Below are 18,138 nucleotides of genomic sequence, written 5' to 3'. Positions count from 1 at the left end.
ATACTGTAAATATTCCTTCGATTTGTGCATATAAGATTAAACCATACGAGTAAATGGTTAGCGTACAATTAATTTAAATCGAATCGCAATCTACATAGCAGTTTAATGTTATATGTTATACAATGTGTGGTGTTCAATAAGCACTTGAAGGCAACTGCAATTTCCTTTTTATCTTTTTCATATCTTTTTTTATTGTACGGGACATTTTGCACTGTGGTTCACTTTGCTAATACTATCTAATATATATATATATTTTTTACAATTATATAAGTGGCCATAATTGTTATAAGTGTTTGTGACGTATTTGCGCACTCTAACTCACTTCCTGTCTGACTCTGACATCATCCAAAATGGCAGCGAGCATTGGAAGACTCCTCAGGACGTCTGTAAGTTGACAAACTTTACACAACAATGTTTTTTTATATTCTGTTCGTTTTCGTTAGTTACGTGTGTTTGTTTTATATGTCAGTGGAATTTGTGTCCTGGCTTGCCACCGACTAATTTGTCAAAAGTAGCGAAATTGTGTTGACATGCTGCGTCACACACATTTACCGCCTCGCGAAATTTAAATGATGAAATTGAAATAAATGTTGGTGTTGCACCTTTTTTCTGTGAGGTGTTGTTAAAGGGAATATGTTTGTGGGAGGAATATCAAGGGCAAGTCATTTGTCGCTCATGACCTGAATAGGCTATAAAGTAGTACCTCAACGTACGAGCTTAGTTGGTTCTGTCAAAGAGGTCGTAACTTAAAACACTTGTATCTCAAATCGACGTCCCCTCTTGCCATTAATTAAAATCACTTTAATCAGTCTTTGCCCACATCCATGTCATTTAAAAAAAATAACTTTTTGATAAATATTGTATGAAAAAGAATACAATACAATGTAGTATAAACAACTTTACTAGTTTTATGAAGTAATAATGTACAGTATTTGCCTTGGAGAGTGGATTTCTACGGTATCTCCTTCCAGTTGCTTCCCTGTCAAACACCATCAGCAGCTTGTCCATATTTTCATGGATAAATGTCCGCTGTTTAGATATTATTTTAACATCTTTGGCTTGTGTATGGTGCAGACTACCATGAATTGATTAAACACGTTGAAAAACTTTACCATTTAGTGGTCAATTGTACGGAATATGTACTGTACTGTGCTATCTACTAATAAAAGTTTCAATCAATCAGTCAAAAACTAGCAGTGCTTTGCTCTACTTGCTTCACCAAGTCAGCAAGCTACACGCTCAGTCATATTTTTTGATGATTCTTTAATTTAATTCAATGAAGATCATCCATTTCTTCTTCTCAGCACTGTCTCACAGTCACTTTTCTACTTTCCTATGCTTCGGAAAAACAAGATGATGTCACTCCCTATAAGATAATGCTAGCCAGTAAGACCAGGGGCCTCATGTATTGACAAGACTTGCGTGGATTTCTTATTAAAAAAATGGTGTAAGCTCAAAACCAGAAAACATTGTACGCACAAACAAGTTAAGATCTATAAAAGTGTGCCCACGCGTTAATCCAAGCACATTTCTTTTGTACATCCCAATCAACGTGGATTTGAGCGCACAAATTGGAGTGGTTTAGTCAAATAAGCAAATCTGTTCCAAATGAACCATGTGTCTGAGATTTCCGCCTCGCGCAGTCAGAAAACACAAAGATAATGAGCAAGACCGCAAAAAAAGAAGATTTTCACCAGGAATGACTCAGCAGAATAGAGTACAATTTTACACTCCAGCATGAAGCACCTCTATTGTTGCAAGTCTGTTCCCAACATTCATGTTACTTAGAGCAGTGTTTTTCAACCTTTTTTGAGACAAGGCGCATTGTTTTCATTGAAAAAATGCATAGGCACACCACCAGCAGAAATCATTAAAAAAAATGAAACTCAGTAGACAATACAAAGTTGTTGTTGCAATTGTTGGATATTAATCCAAACCATAACCAAGCATGCATCAATATAGCTCTTGTCTCAAAGTAGGTGTACTGTCACAACCTGTCACATCACGCCGTGACTTATTTGAGGTTTATTGCTGTTTTCCTGTGTGTAGTGTTTTAGTTCTTGTCTTGCGCTCCTATTGTGGTGGCTTTTCCTGCTTTGTTGGTATTTTCCTGTAGCAGTTTCATGTCTTCCTTTGAGCGCTATTCCTAGCACCTGCTTTGTTTTAGCAATCAAGACTATTTCAGTTGTTGCTATCCTCCTTCGTGGGGACATTGTTGATTGTCATGTCATGTACGGATGTACTTTGTGGACGCCGTCTCTGCTCCACACGCTGTAAGTCTTTGCTGTTGTCCAGCATTCTGTTTTTCTTCACTTTGTAGCCAGTTCAGTTCTAGTTTCATTCTGCATGGCTATCCCTAAGCTTTAATGCTTTTAAGCTTTTCTTAGCGGCACTCGCCTTTTGTTTATTTTTGGTTTAAGCATTAGACACCTTTTTACCTGCACTCTGCCTCCTGCTGTCGTCTGCATATTGCGATCATGATAAACCATGTTCCTGACATCTACAAAGCAATTAGCTACCTGCTGCCACCTACTGATATGGAAGAGTGTTACATGGTTACTCTGCCGAGCTCGAGACAGCACAGACACTCAACGACAGCAGATTTGCGTATTATAATTACTGGTTTGCAAAAAAATATTTTTAACCCAATTAGGTGAAATTACATAATCTCCCACGGCACACCAGACTGTATCTCACGATACACTAGTGTGCCGCGGCACAGTAGTTGAAAAACACTGACTTGGAGTGTAAGAAGCGTGCGGTGAACCAACTGCAAGCTTCATTGCTGCAATGTTGCTTCATTGCATTTGTGCATCACATATGGTCTATACATTGATCAAATGAAAAAGGTTTTCTGTTGACATACAAATTCGTCATATTTTGGCGAGCAATGTGTGTGTCGATAGCGCCAATTACATTAGGAAAACCGTCTGTTGCTGCTAATTGCGCTTTAATTCTTGCCTGGTCAGCAGTCTTGTATGAAAATGTAATATAGCTGGCTTACATGCCGATAATTGAATGTGTTTTTTGCACCACTTTGCCTCTGCTTTTATATCCATTCGTGTAATTGCACATAGGGGGAATGTTAATTGTTCATATGTCTCTGACGTGCACGTCCATCGTTCTAAGGAGTAATTGTTTGACTTTTTATTTATTTAAAAAGTTAGCCAGCATCACCTCTGAGTGTCGCCAAAGTATCCACACCCATTAGGTCGATTGTAATCGCGTGGGGGGGGGGGGGTGTCAGCCGATCGCAAGTCAGGCATTAAAAAAATAGACCTAAAAATAAGTGACCATCAATCTTCATGATATTCACGGTACTTGAAGATTTTGTGAGACTGCAGCGAGCTCAGTATTAAGAAAAAAAAACGACCTGCAGGAAGGCGATAAACACTTTTTGTTTCAACAGACCTTCACTTTGTCATTTGAAAAGTAGCTCGCCTGCTGAAAAAGTGTGGGCACCCCTGATCCAAAGCATGTAGAAATGTGCACACCACACCCATGCAGGGCTGTACAGTGCGTGCATTTCAGTCGCATTTGCGACTAAAATGGGTTGTGCGAGTACTGTAGAAAAAAAAAAAAAAAATTAGCACACGTGCAAATACAGATTTTACCCTTTTATTAGCGTTTTGCTCCTGAAATAAATCCATCCAAATTTGATCAAACTAGAGTAACATTTTTCCCATCTGTATAACATGTTTGAAATAAACTTAAACCATAACCAAATGGACAAGTGATTGACGCGGAGGTGTCACTGATCACTCTGTGCGCGTGTCCGTACAGAGGGGAGCGGGGCTGCGGCTCCAAGTCTTTTGACACAGAAGAAAAAGGTCTTAGTTGGAGGAACTGGTCAGTAAATGACACAATTTTTTTTACCACTTTAAAACTTGACACAAACTGCACTGCGCGCTAGTAACTACCAAGGTTGGAGGTCATATTGAACAACGAAAGGAAATAGGGAAGTAACGATATGAGAATTTCCTATCACGGTTACCGTGACCAAAATGATCAGTTATCATTATTATGGCGGCATTGTTGAATGTGTTCAGAAAGTATATACACACACCGAAATCTTTAAAACAAGTTTTTTTTAAATAAAGACACACTGTTTAGCATTTTTTGTGTTTCTGATGCTTTATTGATAGTGTTTTAGTCTTAGTAATTGATCTGTTTTAAAGGCTACGCTTTATTGTTTTAATTCTTGGCTTATACTGTAGCACCTCAAGATTGATTTAAATGAAAAGCAGGTAACAAATTTAGTTACGTCAACGAATATTTCCATTTATGGGTTAGTTTATGGGCCAAACTATATTGGGATATGAGTTTTAAACCATATCGCCCCGCCATACACTTGTTAGCGACAGTGCTAGCACAGTTTAGAGATGTTTTCTGTGTTTAATTGAGCATTACAGTAGGCCTTATGATGGCATTGTTTATATGTATGAGTGCACATGTGTAACTTGTTTGAGTGTTAATAATGAAACTGTGATATTTAAGACATTTCATATTGCTACTACGTTTTTTTTGTGCTAATAATTTTTTTCATTTAGTAGCACCGGTGCTACTAGTGAAAAAGCTAAGCCTGCAGCCCAGCCATGAAGTTGACGTGAGGCAGCGTTCATTTCCACGTTCAGTTCACTCTTCATACATCTCCACTTTGCCGTGAAAAAGGCCATACGCCAGGTTTTTTTGTGCATGCACGCTTAATACATGAGGCCCCAGGTGTTTTTGGCAGGCCTTATGGGGTTCACTGAGACATTTGCTCACAACTCAAAGCATAAAACCTCAAAACACTCTTAAGTTGAGGTACTGCTGTACAGGACGTTGTAAGTTTACACCTCACAAAGATATGGATAGGCCTTATTGCTTGTTTTATTACAGATATACAAAATGTAAAAAAAAAAATGTATTTTTATTTTCTCATTTTCCAGGCAAGAGTTGCAGCAGCATGTCCGCATGCAGCGTCTGCAGCTGAACGCTTCACATCTGCTCCTGCGCTGCAGAGGGCCTGTTTCTCAAGCAGTACGTACAAAGTTGAGACAAGCTAATTGTAATCATGGGATTGTGTTGATTTTCTTCAATAGACTAATGGCATAAAGGAACATGTCACACAGACAAATGTGAGGTTTACAATGTTGGTCTTGTCAGGCTCTTGCAGATGGGCGGCAGCTGTCACTCAGCCTGCTCCTGCTTTTAAAGGGACTGCAGTCCACAACGGAGACTTCAAGGATATGAGCCTTGCGGATTTTAAGGGCAAATACTTGGTCCTCTTCTTCTACCCACTGGACTTGTGAGTGCTGGAGCATGCTCTTAAAGGGAAACTGCACTTCTGTGGTATTTTGCCCATCATCCACAATCCTTGTGTGACAAGAACACACATCTTTTTCTTTTATGTACATTCTAAATAGTCAAAAACTGCTTGTACGAGCCAGGTAACAATGCAGGTACCATGCAATTGGATACCTAATGGCTCTCAAGTTGGCTTTCTGCAAATGGAATGCAACGTAAAAACATCGCTAGGAAGCATTTGGCTTGAGTTTAAGATCTTAGTCCTGACATTCCGTGCGTTGCATTGTGGGGCCCCTCAGTACATCACTGACTTGCTATGCCCCTACTCTTCCGGGCGCAGCCTCTGGTCTTCAGGCCAGGGTCTTCTAAAGATCCCAAAAACTTGTTTTAAAACCAGTGGAGACCTGGCATTCCAGGCTATAGCTCCCAGACTCTGGAACAATTTGCACCAGTCCCTCCGTGATCTTGACTGTGTTCAAACTTTTAAGAAACATTTTAAAACTTCTCTTTTTAGTAAAGCTTTTAGTTAATGCATCTTTTAACTATCATTTTTAATCCACTTTGTATCCTTTTTATGATGTTGCATATGTTGTTTTAATTTAATTGTTTTACTTCACCTATGTTTTGTACAGCGCTTTGTGATTTTATCTGTGAAAAGCGTTTTATAAATAAAACGTACTTACTTACTTACTTACTTACATTTTTGTATCTGAGGAGTGAGGATTATTCTGAATTTAGCAGCTCACGGAGAGCACAAGTGCTGAAAGATACAACATCCCTTCAATTGGCATCCCAGTGAGGACAGACACATACTTGCCAACCTTGAGACCTCCGAATTCGGGAGATGGGGGGCGGGGGGGGTGTTGGGGTGGGCGGGGTTTGGTGGTAGCGGGGGGTGTATATTGTAGCGTCCCGGAAGAGTTAGTGCTGCAAGGGATTCTGGGTATTTGTTCTGTTGTGTTTATGTTGTGTTACAGTGCGGATGTTCTCCCGAAATATGTCTGTCATTCTTGTTTGGTGTGGGTTCACAGTGTGGCGTATATTAGTAACAGTGGTAAAGTTGTTTATACAGCCTCCCTCAGTGTGACCTGTATGGCTGTTGATCAAGTATGCCTTGCAGTCACTCATGTGTGTGTTAAAACCGCATATATTATGTGACTGGCTCAGCACGCTGTTTGAATGGAGAAAAAGCGAACGTGACGACCGGTTCTAGAGGACGCTAAAGACAGTGTCTTTAAGGCACGCCCCCCAATAATGTTGTCCGGGTGGAAATCGGGAGAAATTCGGGAGAATGGTTGCCCCAGGAGATTTTCGGTAGAGGCACTGAAATTCGGGAGTCTCACGGGAAAATCGGGAGGGTTGGCAAGTATGGGAGGACATTTCAGGTCACTGTTTTATGTTCTTTGAAACATTTAACAATAGGAGTGCAACAATTTGTCGATAATAACATCTGTAGATGACAAATTTGTCGACAATAGTCGTGACGTCATCACTCTGTTTTTTTCTGGAGGGACATAGCGGGTGAAAATGTGTAAAGTGTGCAAACATTTCCTCTTGTTTTTGTTAAAAACATGAATATTTTGCAAAGTAGATATTGCATTTAGGACATGACATCTGTGATATGGGATTATTTAAAGCGGATGTTTTGAATGTTGGACATCTGGAAGATGCAGTCTCAACTGGGTGAGTTAGCTTGTACCTTGCTATCTAGCTAACAAGTGTGAGACCTTTTTTTTTTTTTGCCAAAGTCCGCCAGCTAAACGTCTTAATCAATTCAAGTCAATTTGCAACGCAGTGCAATGAGGAAAGGCACAATAACAAATGTCAATCACACACAAAACATGAGGTACTGATGAGCTGGGGTCATAAGATTGAACATACAATCCATTAGATAGCTAGAATGTTAAGTAATACAATTCTGTACATTGAGTCTTTGAGAATGCTAAAAAATTCAGAAGTTAATAATATACCAGTGTGCAGCTTTTTAAACAAATCACTAAATGTTTTTCTTTTTGAGCGAGTTGGATAGTTTTGGTGATTTATCGTTTTGACACTCAGCATCAAGGGTTGGTATTGGGGGTTAAATCACCAAAAATTATTCCCAGGCGCGGCCACCACTGCTGCTCACTGCTCCCCTCACCTCCCAGGGCATGATCAAGGGTGATGGGTCAAATGCAGAGGATAATTTCACCACACCTAGTGTGTGTGACTATCAGTGGAACTTTAACTTTTTTTATTGCTGCTATTTTAACTGCCTTTTAGATACTTTGTTATTTAAGCACTTTGCCTGTCCTTGTTTTATTTTGTAACAGCCGAATGAGAATTAAATATTTATAAATTAATGAGTCATCTTTGTTGTTCGTGCTTACATGTCTAAAATATCTTAAGATGAATTTAAAAGTCGATAGCTAAACGTGCAGTCTTTATAATCCGATTAATCGTTAATACAGTTGGTTATGAGTCGACTATCAATGTAGTAGTTAGTTGCAGCCATATTAAAAATAGCGCTGCATGAATAACGCTACAAGGTTCTCTCGAAGTTTGCCATTAGTGGTAGCTAACACAGAAAGGGTTCTCTTTGTTATCCTTAAAATGAGCAAAATACTGTAAATACTACATGCTGTTATGAATGTGCCTGTTACTACATTACATACCGTATTTTTCGGAGTATAAGTCGCACCGAAGTATAAGTCGCACCTGCCGAAAATGCATAATAAAGAAGGAAAAAAACATATAAGTTGCACTGGAGCCCGGCCAAACTATGAAAAAAACTGCGACTTAATAGTCCGAAAAATACGGTACATACTTACAGCATTTATATAAAACTGTGTTTCATAGGCGTATCCACATTACTTTCATTATTTTTTACTATTTTGAACTCACAGAATATAAAAAGATGTGTGTTCTTGTCTTACATAAAGAATAAAAGGTGCAATTCCTTTGAAACATTTGCCATTGTATACATTCTAAAAATTGCAACTCAACAAAAAATATATTTTAGAAGTCTAGTCCTGCTAAATATTCACTGTTACAAATAGTTCATGTTCTTTACATTTATTTGAGAAGGTGTTTGGAAATTATAATCAGGTCAACCAGCATCTGTGAACAAAACATTGTAGCTGCATATTCATTTCTGTAGTTCAGCAAAGATGTAAGAGTGCTAAAAAAAAGAAAGTGTAATGGTACACCATGTTTCCACTGCAGCACCTTTGTGTGTCCAACTGAGATCATTTCCTTCAGCGACAAGGCCAGCGAGTTCCATGACATCAACTGTGATGTAGTGGGCGTGTCTGTGGACTCTCACTTCACACACCTGGCATGGACCAATACTGCTCGTAAAGTACGCTTCAATACAACGCACACATTTCAACCTGGTGTCAGTGTGGGGGCTTTTAGTGTTAGTTGGTGCATTTTGTGTCCCATTGTTATGGTTGTTTTTTTCTCTCTTGGCAGGCAGGAGGCTTAGGCAAGATTCACATCCCTTTGCTCTCAGATCTCAACAAGCAGATATCGAGAGACTACGGTGTGCTACTGGAGGGCCCAGGCATCGCATTGAGGTAATAATTCTCTATTTTAGCTTGACTTGTACTGGTAAATGTTTCAAAGGTCAAATTATATTTTACAAATAATTACGTCTTAAAGGGCAACTACACTTTTTTGGTGGGGGATTTTGCCTATCGTTCAAGACAGTAAGTTTTTTTTTTGTTGTTTATTTTTGCATTTTAACTTGTAAAAATTGGCTTGTTTTTGGTGGCTGGCAATGCAGCTAAATATAGCATTCCATTTCACCTCTAAGTCACTTTAAAAATGCATCCAAAAACCGCCAACAATACTTAATTAGCGTTTCGTAACCTGTATAATAACCAAGCTGTGGCGACATTCTTGTTGTAAGAGCAAACACTGAGGAACTCTTTTTCTAGCGTAGACACACGTTGGCTTGCAACGTAAGCCAACTACGGCAAGAGATAAGCTAGCATTTGTGTCAGCAGCTGAATTGCTTTTGAGTTTGTAATGCACAACACAATGCAATAGGACACCACTTTGTACTGACTGAAAAACATGAACAATCATAACATATATGCATATACACAACACATATATGCGGGCGTGCATATTTGTGTGTATATGCATATATGTGTATATATCTATACGTATATATATATACAGGTAAAAGCCAGTAAATTAGAATATTTTGAAAAACTTGATTTATTTCAGTAATTGCATTCAAAAGGTGTAACTTGTACATTATATTTATTCATTGCACACAGACTGATGCATTCAAATGTTTATTTCATTTAATTTTGATGATTTGAAGTGGCAACAAATGAAAATCCAAAATTCCGTGTGTCACAAAATTAGAATATTACTTAAGGCTAATACAAAAAAGGGATTTTTAGAAATGTTGGCCAACTGAAAAGTATGAAAATGAAAAATATGAGCATGTACAATACTCAATACTTGGTTGGAGCTCCTTTTGCCTCAATTACTGCATTAATGCAGCGTGGCATGGAGTCGATGAGTTTCTGGCACTGCTCAGGTGTTATGAGAGCCCAGGTTGCTCTGATAGTGGCCTTCAACTCTTCTGCGTTTTTGGGTCTGGCATTCTGCATCTTCCTTTTCACAATACCCCACAGATTTTCTATGGGGCTAAGGTCAGGGGAGTTGGCGGGCCAATTTAGAACAGAAATACCATGGTCCGTAAACCAGGCACGGGTAGATTTTGCGCTGTGTGCAGGTGCCAAGTCCTGTTGGAACTTGAAATCTCCATCTCCATAGAGCAGGTCAGCAGCAGGAAGCATGAAGTGCTCTAAAACTTGCTGGTAGACTGCTGCGTTGACCCTGGATCTCAGGAAACAGAGTGGACCGACACCAGCAGATGACATGGCACCCCAAACCATCACCCAACCATGCAAATTTTGCATTTCCTTTGGAAATCGAGGTCCCAGAGTCTGGAGGAAGACAGGAGAGGCACAGGATCCACGTTGCCTGAAGTCTAGTGTACAGTTTCCACCATCAGTGATGGTTTGGGGTGCCATGTCATCTGCTGGTGTCGGTACACTCTGTTTCCTGAGATCCAGGGTCAACGCAGCCGTCTACCAGCAAGTTTTAGAGCACTTCATGCTTCCTGCTGCTGACCTGCTCTATGGAGATGGAGATTTCAAGTTCCAACAGGACTTGGCGCCTGCACACAGCGCAAAATCTACCCGTGCCTGGTTTACGGACCATGGTATTTCTGTTCTAAATTGGCCCGCCAACTCCCCTGACCTTAGCCCCATAGAAAATCTGTGGGGTATTGTGAAAAGGAAGATGCAGAATGCCAGACCCAAAAACGCAGAAGAGTTGAAGGCCACTATCAGAGCAACCTGGGCTCTCATAACACCTGAGCAGTGCCAGAAACTCATCGACTCCATGCCACGCCGCATTAACGCAGTAATTGAGGCAAAAGGAGCTCCAACCAAGTATTGAGTATTTTACATGCTCATTTTTCATTTTCATACTTTTCAGTTGGCCAACATTTCTAAAAATCCCATTTTTGTATTAGCCTTAAGTAATATTCTAATTTTGTGACACACGGAATTTTGGATTTTCATTTGTTGCCACTTCAAATCATCAAAATTAAATGAAATAAACATTTGAATGCATCAGTCTGTGTGCAATGAATAAATATAATGTACAAGTTACACCTTTTGAATGCAATTACTGAAATAAATCAAGTTTTTCAAAATATTCTAATTTACTGGCTTTTACCTGTGTGTGTGTGTATATATATATATATGTGTGTGTTTGTGTTTATATAACATACATTTTTTTTAAAAACAGGGTTTTGAAGTCTTTGAAGGCTACAACAGTGACTCACATTTGCCACATTTTGCGAGCGTTTTTAATCATATTAAGAATCCTAAAAAAAAAGTTTCTCATGATTCTGAACGATAGGAAAAATTCTTTAAAAAAAAGTGCAGTTCCTCTTAAAGGTCCCATAATTGTGGCTGTCTGTAATATGATGCTGGATTTTAGAGTTTAAAAGTGCTTTAAGTAAAGTTTTGTGTGTCTGTAGCTTTAATGCTAAATACCAGCGTGTCTCTACGACAGCTTGTAGCTCGCTACTGTGCATTTTGTCCACTTCTTGCATGTAAATTGTACCTTTGCATTATTAAAGTTCAGGTAATGGCTGCAATACGGTTGTATGAAACATTATGGAGTGGGGAGGACACAGACTTAAGCAACTTTTAATATAGCGATGTGAGCGACAGCGCTAACATTACACCCACGTTTAATTATCTCATGCTCGGTTAGCCTAGAAAAAATAAAATGAACGAATAGTGTTCATGCCTGTAGCAGAGTTCTAGGTTTTGTTTTAAGATGTGTAGCAAAGCCTGATTTGTTTGTCCCAAAGTTGTCATACTTGAATTTGTGGGCATATACAAAGGGCTGGTTCATCCATCTAGCCACGAGAAGGGAGCTTTTTCATTCATCATGTCATGAAACATTTCAAAAAGTATTTCAGTGCCTTGTCTCTGAAAAGTGAGGTAGATGCTAGATTTTACTCACATGAAGGCCTAAAAATAGGCACCAGAGACACACATTTACTGTTAGAACATCATTAAAAAGTCACTTTTACAAAATAGGTGAACCTTTTTTCACTTTCAGGACATTGGCGGTGTTATTACTTCTGCCAAGCAAGCAATGTTTTTTTTTTCAATTGTTTTCTGTCAGCTTTAAGGTTGGCCATTTTTACATTGTTCATACTTAGGTGTTAACTTTTTCTCTCAGGGGCCTGTTTATCATCGACCCAAACGGCGTGGTGAAGCACACGAGCGTTAACGACCTGCCGGTGGGTCGTTGTGTGGAAGAGACGCTACGTCTTGTGAAAGCGTTCCAGTTCGTGGAGGCCCACGGCGAGGTGTGTCCGGCCAGCTGGACCCCCAAGTCACCGACAGTGAGTGGGCAATATTCAAAACCATTACTGCTGAGCTCTGTGTTTCAAAATGAAATCTTTCTTCTTTGCATTTCAGATTAAACCAACCCCTGAAGGATCTAAAGAGTACTTTAACAAAGTTAATTGATTGTGAGGAACTACTAAAAGTCCATGCAATAAAATTAATGTAGTTGTATGCACTGAGACATGGATCTTTATAATAAATGATAATATAGTGCCAATTATATACTTGTTGGTCTTTGTGGGTTTTTTAAGACAAAAAAGCTTAAGCTCAAGCACCAAGTCCTGTACATAAACGTGTTTTATTTCCTCTTTTTACAAGTTAATATGCATGTTGAAAATGTCTCATGATTTGTACACAACATGGTGCCAAAATCAACTTCAGTGGGGAAGAACTGGAAATGAGAAGGCAGGACAAGGGAGCGTACGGTATTTACACAAAACCTGGGAGGGAAATAAAACCTTAGAAAGACTCTGCAGTGTGTGGTTATGAAAACATTTAGTCAAGTGTTCTTAATCATTTTGTACAGTTTGTCTGTGGAAACACAGCTCAATCCTTTGGACGTTCACACTTGTCGTGTGGGGGGAAATGGCTTACCACAAGTTGCTGAGCCTTTTTAAAGCTTTTAATATGTAAATCAGTAGGTGGGTCTAATCAGGCCAGTACCCTTATAATGTGAGATCCATGCTGCCAGTGAATCATTTTGACAAGGCCATGGTTTGAAAATGTCATGCAATTTCAGGCAAGATGAAACAGCGCCACCAGCCCCGCCCCAAACCAACAAAACCTACCTTTTTGTTTTGAGCGGATTCATTAAAAAAAACAAAAAATAACCACCCTGTAGTAAATCTGTACAACGAAAATACATTTGGGATCTACACCTAAAGGTACATTAAGGTTATATACACTTCCCCGATACATATATTATCTTTACATGTGGACTTCATTTAACCCCAACCATTAAGAAAACAAGACTAAACCCAGGAAATAGGATCACATCAAATGTCCATTTAAAAGTCTTACTGTATCTTGACCTCAGGCCCTCGGTTCTTTACTACAGCAGGACGTCAACTTCGCAACTGCATGGATTGCTACTGTAACGGGAGAATTTAGAACGGCCAAAATGGGAGACAACACCTTTTTTTTTTGTAGCAGGAGTAAATGGGAAGGAATTACTGTACTAACATTACTGAGAGCGGGCTTCAAGAATATAAAATAGAACTAAAGTCAGAATATGGGCACAAAGCCAACTCTCCAGTATTCTTACAGGATAGAACAAAGGCGGTCAACATACTTAGGCCTCTTCACTGAAGAGAGCTGCACAGTTCCATCCACAAACATGTACGTCGTCGGGTCTCGGGTGGGACTGGGTGGAAGAGAAGCCGTGTGAGCCTTAAACATTTTGCCCCCCAACATTCCTTAATGTGAAAGCGACTGATAATAAAAACAGAACCTTTGCGTCTGTTCACTTCTGTGTTGCGGAGTTGAAATTCATTCAGAAAATGGAAAACTACATTGTACAAAGTGAGAATCTCTTTGCAAGAAGGAAAAACTATTAAAGAATGTTGTGTGCCGCCATCTTCCAGGATACACGCGGGCAACTCCACCATGGTGATCATCCACCCTGTTGGTGCTGCTTTAGTCTATTTTGACGTTTGTGTAGATCTTCCTCACAAAGGCACTTGTTCCCATGTATCCAACCGCACCTGCGAAACACACATTCGGTCAAAGTCCCTCCAATGAGATTTGATTATAGGCACATGCATTACAAAATTAACACTAAACAAGTGATATCTATTGAAGGGATCAGCCACCAATCAATATCGGTAAGGCTGCACAATTAATCACGGTTTTAGCTGCTGCAATTAAATGAGGGTGATCGGCGACGATATTAATATTTTAAAAAACAGGCTGCGCTGCATATCAAATGAACTACTTTCACAACCACCGCGGCAAAGGAAAGTCCAATGAAGAGGCTCCTGCGTCCACACAAAAGCCATTGTGTATGAGCACAGAGCTCCATCACCACACTGAACTTATTAACAGTAACAACTTTTCTCGGCTGCTGCAGCCAAGCGCTTCATTTCACTGGCATCACATCCGTGGAGTCTCAGCATGCATTAAAGATTGCACTGCTGTTAAGAGTTGTCAGTGAAGCAAAGCTTGTGTATCTGATGTGAGAGGTACTGCTCCTATTTATTTTTATTGGCCAAACTGCTGCACTGAACCACATTGTGTTGTGTTATTTGACTTTATCTTTATTGGCCAATTTGCTTAGTGTTTTAAATTGATATCAAAAGTTTTTTTGTTTGTTTTTTATACAGTATTAGTTTTTTTATGCCACAAAGTTAATACTTTTAAAAAAAACTGTTAATGTGAGAGTGTTTTGCGGTATAATTTCTGCTCAAACTCTTCATGGATATTTCCAGTTACCAACACAGTATGTGTCCCCCAATATTTAAACTCTTGCTTGCACAACAAGCTGGTCTGCTTGTCTCCTTAGGGGTTGCACTCGCAGGACCAACAGCTAGTCATCGTGCTAAATATAGTCTGGAGACACTTTTCTGGCGAGATACGCTCCCCGCAGGAATGCATGCACCCCCTGCACCTGCACATTTGTAGGAATCCAGGGAATGCAGAAATGTAATTGCGCATTAAAAGACTCTTTCACATGAGTGCAATAAATAAATAAAATTTTGGGAGTATTTTGTGATTTAATATACATGTTTCACACTACATGCAGTCGTGGTCAAAAGTTTACATACACTTGTAAAGAACATACTGTCATGGCTGCCTTATTTTTTGTGATGGAGTGATTGGAGCACATGTTTGTTTGTCACACAAAAAATTCATGAAGCTTGGTTCTTTTATAAATATATTTTGAGTCTACTGAACATGTGATTAAATCTGTTGGGTCAAAAGTATACATACAGCAACATACATGATCAATTTTGGTGATGTAGAAACGTTACAATCAAATCAAATTAGCTTTATAGCATGGCCTCTTAACTTCATGTGTGTAATTATGATTGACAACACCTGTTGACTTCTCTGAGCCCATTTAAATAGGGCTCATGTGATGCAGTCATTAGACTCGGTTACAAACGTGACAATGGGAAAGTCAAAGGAACTCAACACAGATCTGAAAAAAATGAATCGTTGACTTGAACAAGTCAGGAAAGTCACTTGGAGCCATTTCAAAGCAGCTTAAGGTCCCAAGAGCAACTGCAGACAATTGTTCGTAAGTATAAAGTGCATGGCACAGTTTTGTCACAGTCACAATCAGGTAGAAAACGCAAGCTATCACCTGCTGCTGAGAGAAAACTGGTCAGGATGATCAAGAGTCAACTGAGAACCACCAAAAAGCAGGTCTGCAATGAATTGGAAGCTGCTGGAACACAAGTGTCAGTGTCCACAGCCAAGCGTGTTTTGCATCGCCATGGACTGAGAAGCTACCATGCAAGAAGGAAGCCTTGCTCCAGAAGCGACACCTTAAGGCTCGTCTAAAGTTTGCTGCTGATCACATGGACAAAGATTAGACCTTCTGGAGGAAAGTTCTGTGGTCAGATGAAAGAAAAATTTAGCTGTTTGGCCACAATACCCAGCAATATGTTTGGAGGAGAAAAGGTGAGGCCTTTAATCCCAAGAACACCAATTCCTACCGTCAAGCATGGTGGTGTTAGTATTATGCTCTGGGCCTGTTTTGCTGCCAATATAAATGGGACAATGAAAAAGGAGGATTACCTCCTAAATCTTCAGGACAACCTAAAATCATCAGCCCGGAGGTTGGGTCTTGGGCGCAGTTGGGTGTTCCAACAGGACAATGACCCCAAACACACGTCAAAAGTGGTAAAGGAATGGCTAAACTAAGCTAGAATTAAGGTTTTAGAATGTCCTTCCCAAAGTTCTGACTTAAACGTGTGGACAATGCTGAAGAAACAAGTCCATGTCAGAAAACCAACACATTTAGCTGAACTGCACCAATTTTGTCAAGAGGAGTGGTCAAAAATTAAACCAGAAGCTTGTGAATGGCTACCAAAAGCACCTTATTGCAGTGAAACTTGCCAAGGGACATGTAACCAAATATTAACATTGCTGTATGTATACTTTTGACCCAGCAGATTTGGTCACATTTTCAGTAGACCCATAATAAATTCATAAAAGAACCAAACTTCATGAATGTTTTTTGTGACCAATAAGTATGTGCTCTAATCACTCTATCACAAAAAAATAAGAGTTGTAGAAATGACTGGAAACTCAAGACAGCCATGACATTATATCCTTTACAAGTGTATGTAAACTTTTGACCACGACTGTACATACCGGTGTGTGTGTGTGTGTATATATATATATATATATATATATATATATATATATATATATATATACACACATATTTTACATACATATCATATACTACGAACATAGTTGTACACGTTGGCTCCAATGACACTAGGATGAGACAGTCAGAGATTACAAAGAGGAACATAGCTAGGATTTCTAATCTCACTAGAAAGATGTCCAGGCATCGAGTACTTGTCTCTGGCCCCCTGCCTGCGAGAGGCAATGATGAGAGATATAGCAGATTAGTCTCGCTTGACAAGTGGCTGGCTAGTTTTTGTAGACAACAGGGACTAATGTTTATTGATAATTGGCCCTCTTTCTGGGGCAAACCGAGCCTGTTGATGAGAGACGGCCTTCACCCTAACCAGGAAGGCGCCATCATCCTGTCTCGGAACATAGATTATTGTTTGAGGCACACTTGACTAACTACACTAGAGCAAGCCCGGTCACAGGCAATTACAGAGTCTGTTAGTCCGGGTGAGGAGTCAGTTAAGCTAGAACTAGCCAGCGCCAGGCTGGAAAATTCTTGCACACACAGCATTTCTCCTAGAATAATACACAACTCACATAATGTTTTTTCTGCAGTGACTGTGCCAGAGGTGGACATGCATTCTACTAAGGTGGCAAACTATGATGCGTTCAGTGTATAGCAGCACCAAGCAAACAACTTGAAAATTCCCGTCATATCAATTCCTAGATATGGTCGAAATTATTTAAAGCGCACTACGCTAAATAAACGCAACATTATTAATATTACTACTATGGATAATTTTAACAAAAACCCCTCAAAACAGCCCACTACCTATAATATGGGCTTTTTAAATATAAGATCATTGTCTCCCAAAACTTTATTAGTTAATGAGGTCATTAGAGAAAACAATCTTAACGTCATTGGTCTCAGTGAAACCTGGCTCAAACCAGACAAATGTTTTGCGCTGAACGAGGCATCTCCTCCTAACTATACGAATGCGCATATTGCCCGTCCCCTTAAAAGGGGTGGTGGTGGGGGGGGGGGGGTCGCACTAATATACAATGAAAACCTTAACCTTACCCCTAACCTAAGTAATAAATATAAATCGTTTGAGGTGCTTACTATGAGGTCTGTCGCACCGCTGCCTCTCTACCTGGCTGTTATCTACCGCCCCCCAGGGCCCTATTCGGCCTTTATCAGTGAATTCTCAGTTTGTCGCTGATCTAGTGACGCACGCCGACAATATAATCATAATGGGGGACTTTAATATCCATATGAATACCCCATCGGACCCTCAGTGCGTGGCGCTCCAGACTATAATTGATAGCTGTGGTCTTACACAAATAATAAATGAACCCACCCATCGCAACAATAATACGATAGATCTAGTGCTTGTCAGGGGTGTCACCACCTCCAAAGTTATGATACTCCCGTATACTAAAGTAATGTCCGATCATTACCTTATAAAATTCGAAGTTCTGACTCATTGTCAACAAGCTAATAATAATAAAAATAACTGCTTTAGCAGCCGCAACATTAATGCTGCCACAACGATGACTCTTGCTGGCCTACTGCCTTTGGTAATGGCACCATTCC

At 39.7% G+C, this 18,138-nt stretch overlaps 2 protein-coding genes across 2 annotated transcripts in view; one reads left to right on the top strand and one right to left on the bottom strand.

The window, feature by feature from the left end:
• Window positions 1-317: 317 nt before the first annotated feature.
• Window positions 318-12,450, top strand: prdx3 (peroxiredoxin 3). Its single transcript, XM_061961829.1, has 7 exons — window positions 318-386; window positions 4,932-5,022; window positions 5,149-5,290; window positions 8,494-8,629; window positions 8,743-8,846; window positions 12,061-12,226; window positions 12,303-12,450. The coding sequence occupies exons 1-7, from the start codon at window positions 351-353 to the stop codon at window positions 12,351-12,353; spliced, it is 726 nt and encodes a 241-aa protein (XP_061817813.1). The 5' UTR covers window positions 318-350; the 3' UTR covers window positions 12,354-12,450.
• A 59-nt stretch (window positions 12,451-12,509) lies between these two features.
• Window positions 12,510-18,138, bottom strand: part of tm9sf3 (transmembrane 9 superfamily member 3) — a 36,413-nt gene continuing 30,784 nt past the window's right edge. Inside the window, exon 15 of the mRNA XM_061961815.2 lies at window positions 12,510-13,933. Within this exon, the coding sequence (XP_061817799.1) occupies window positions 13,866-13,933 (68 nt within the window). The 3' untranslated portion in view covers window positions 12,510-13,865. The remainder of the gene's footprint in view (window positions 13,934-18,138) is intronic.

Source organism: Nerophis lumbriciformis, linkage group LG02 (assembly GCF_033978685.3).
Source record: "Nerophis lumbriciformis linkage group LG02, RoL_Nlum_v2.1, whole genome shotgun sequence".
Lineage (NCBI taxonomy): Eukaryota > Metazoa > Chordata > Actinopteri > Syngnathiformes > Syngnathidae > Nerophis > Nerophis lumbriciformis.
The sequence above is the reverse complement of the archived record's forward strand: the minus strand, read 5'-3'. Positions and strand labels throughout refer to the sequence as shown.

Bases quoted from the DNA above. Each gene is read 5' to 3' on its own strand.
- prdx3 (XM_061961829.1), top strand. From the start codon at position 351: ATGGCAGCGAGCATTGGAAGACTCCTCAGGACGTCT. The intron at 387-4,931 runs GTAAGTTGACAA...CTCATTTTCCAG, and splicing joins GAAGACTCCTCAGGACGTCT to GCAAGAGTTGCAGCAGCATG. The intron at 8,630-8,742 runs GTACGCTTCAAT...CTCTCTTGGCAG, and splicing joins GGACCAATACTGCTCGTAAA to GCAGGAGGCTTAGGCAAGAT.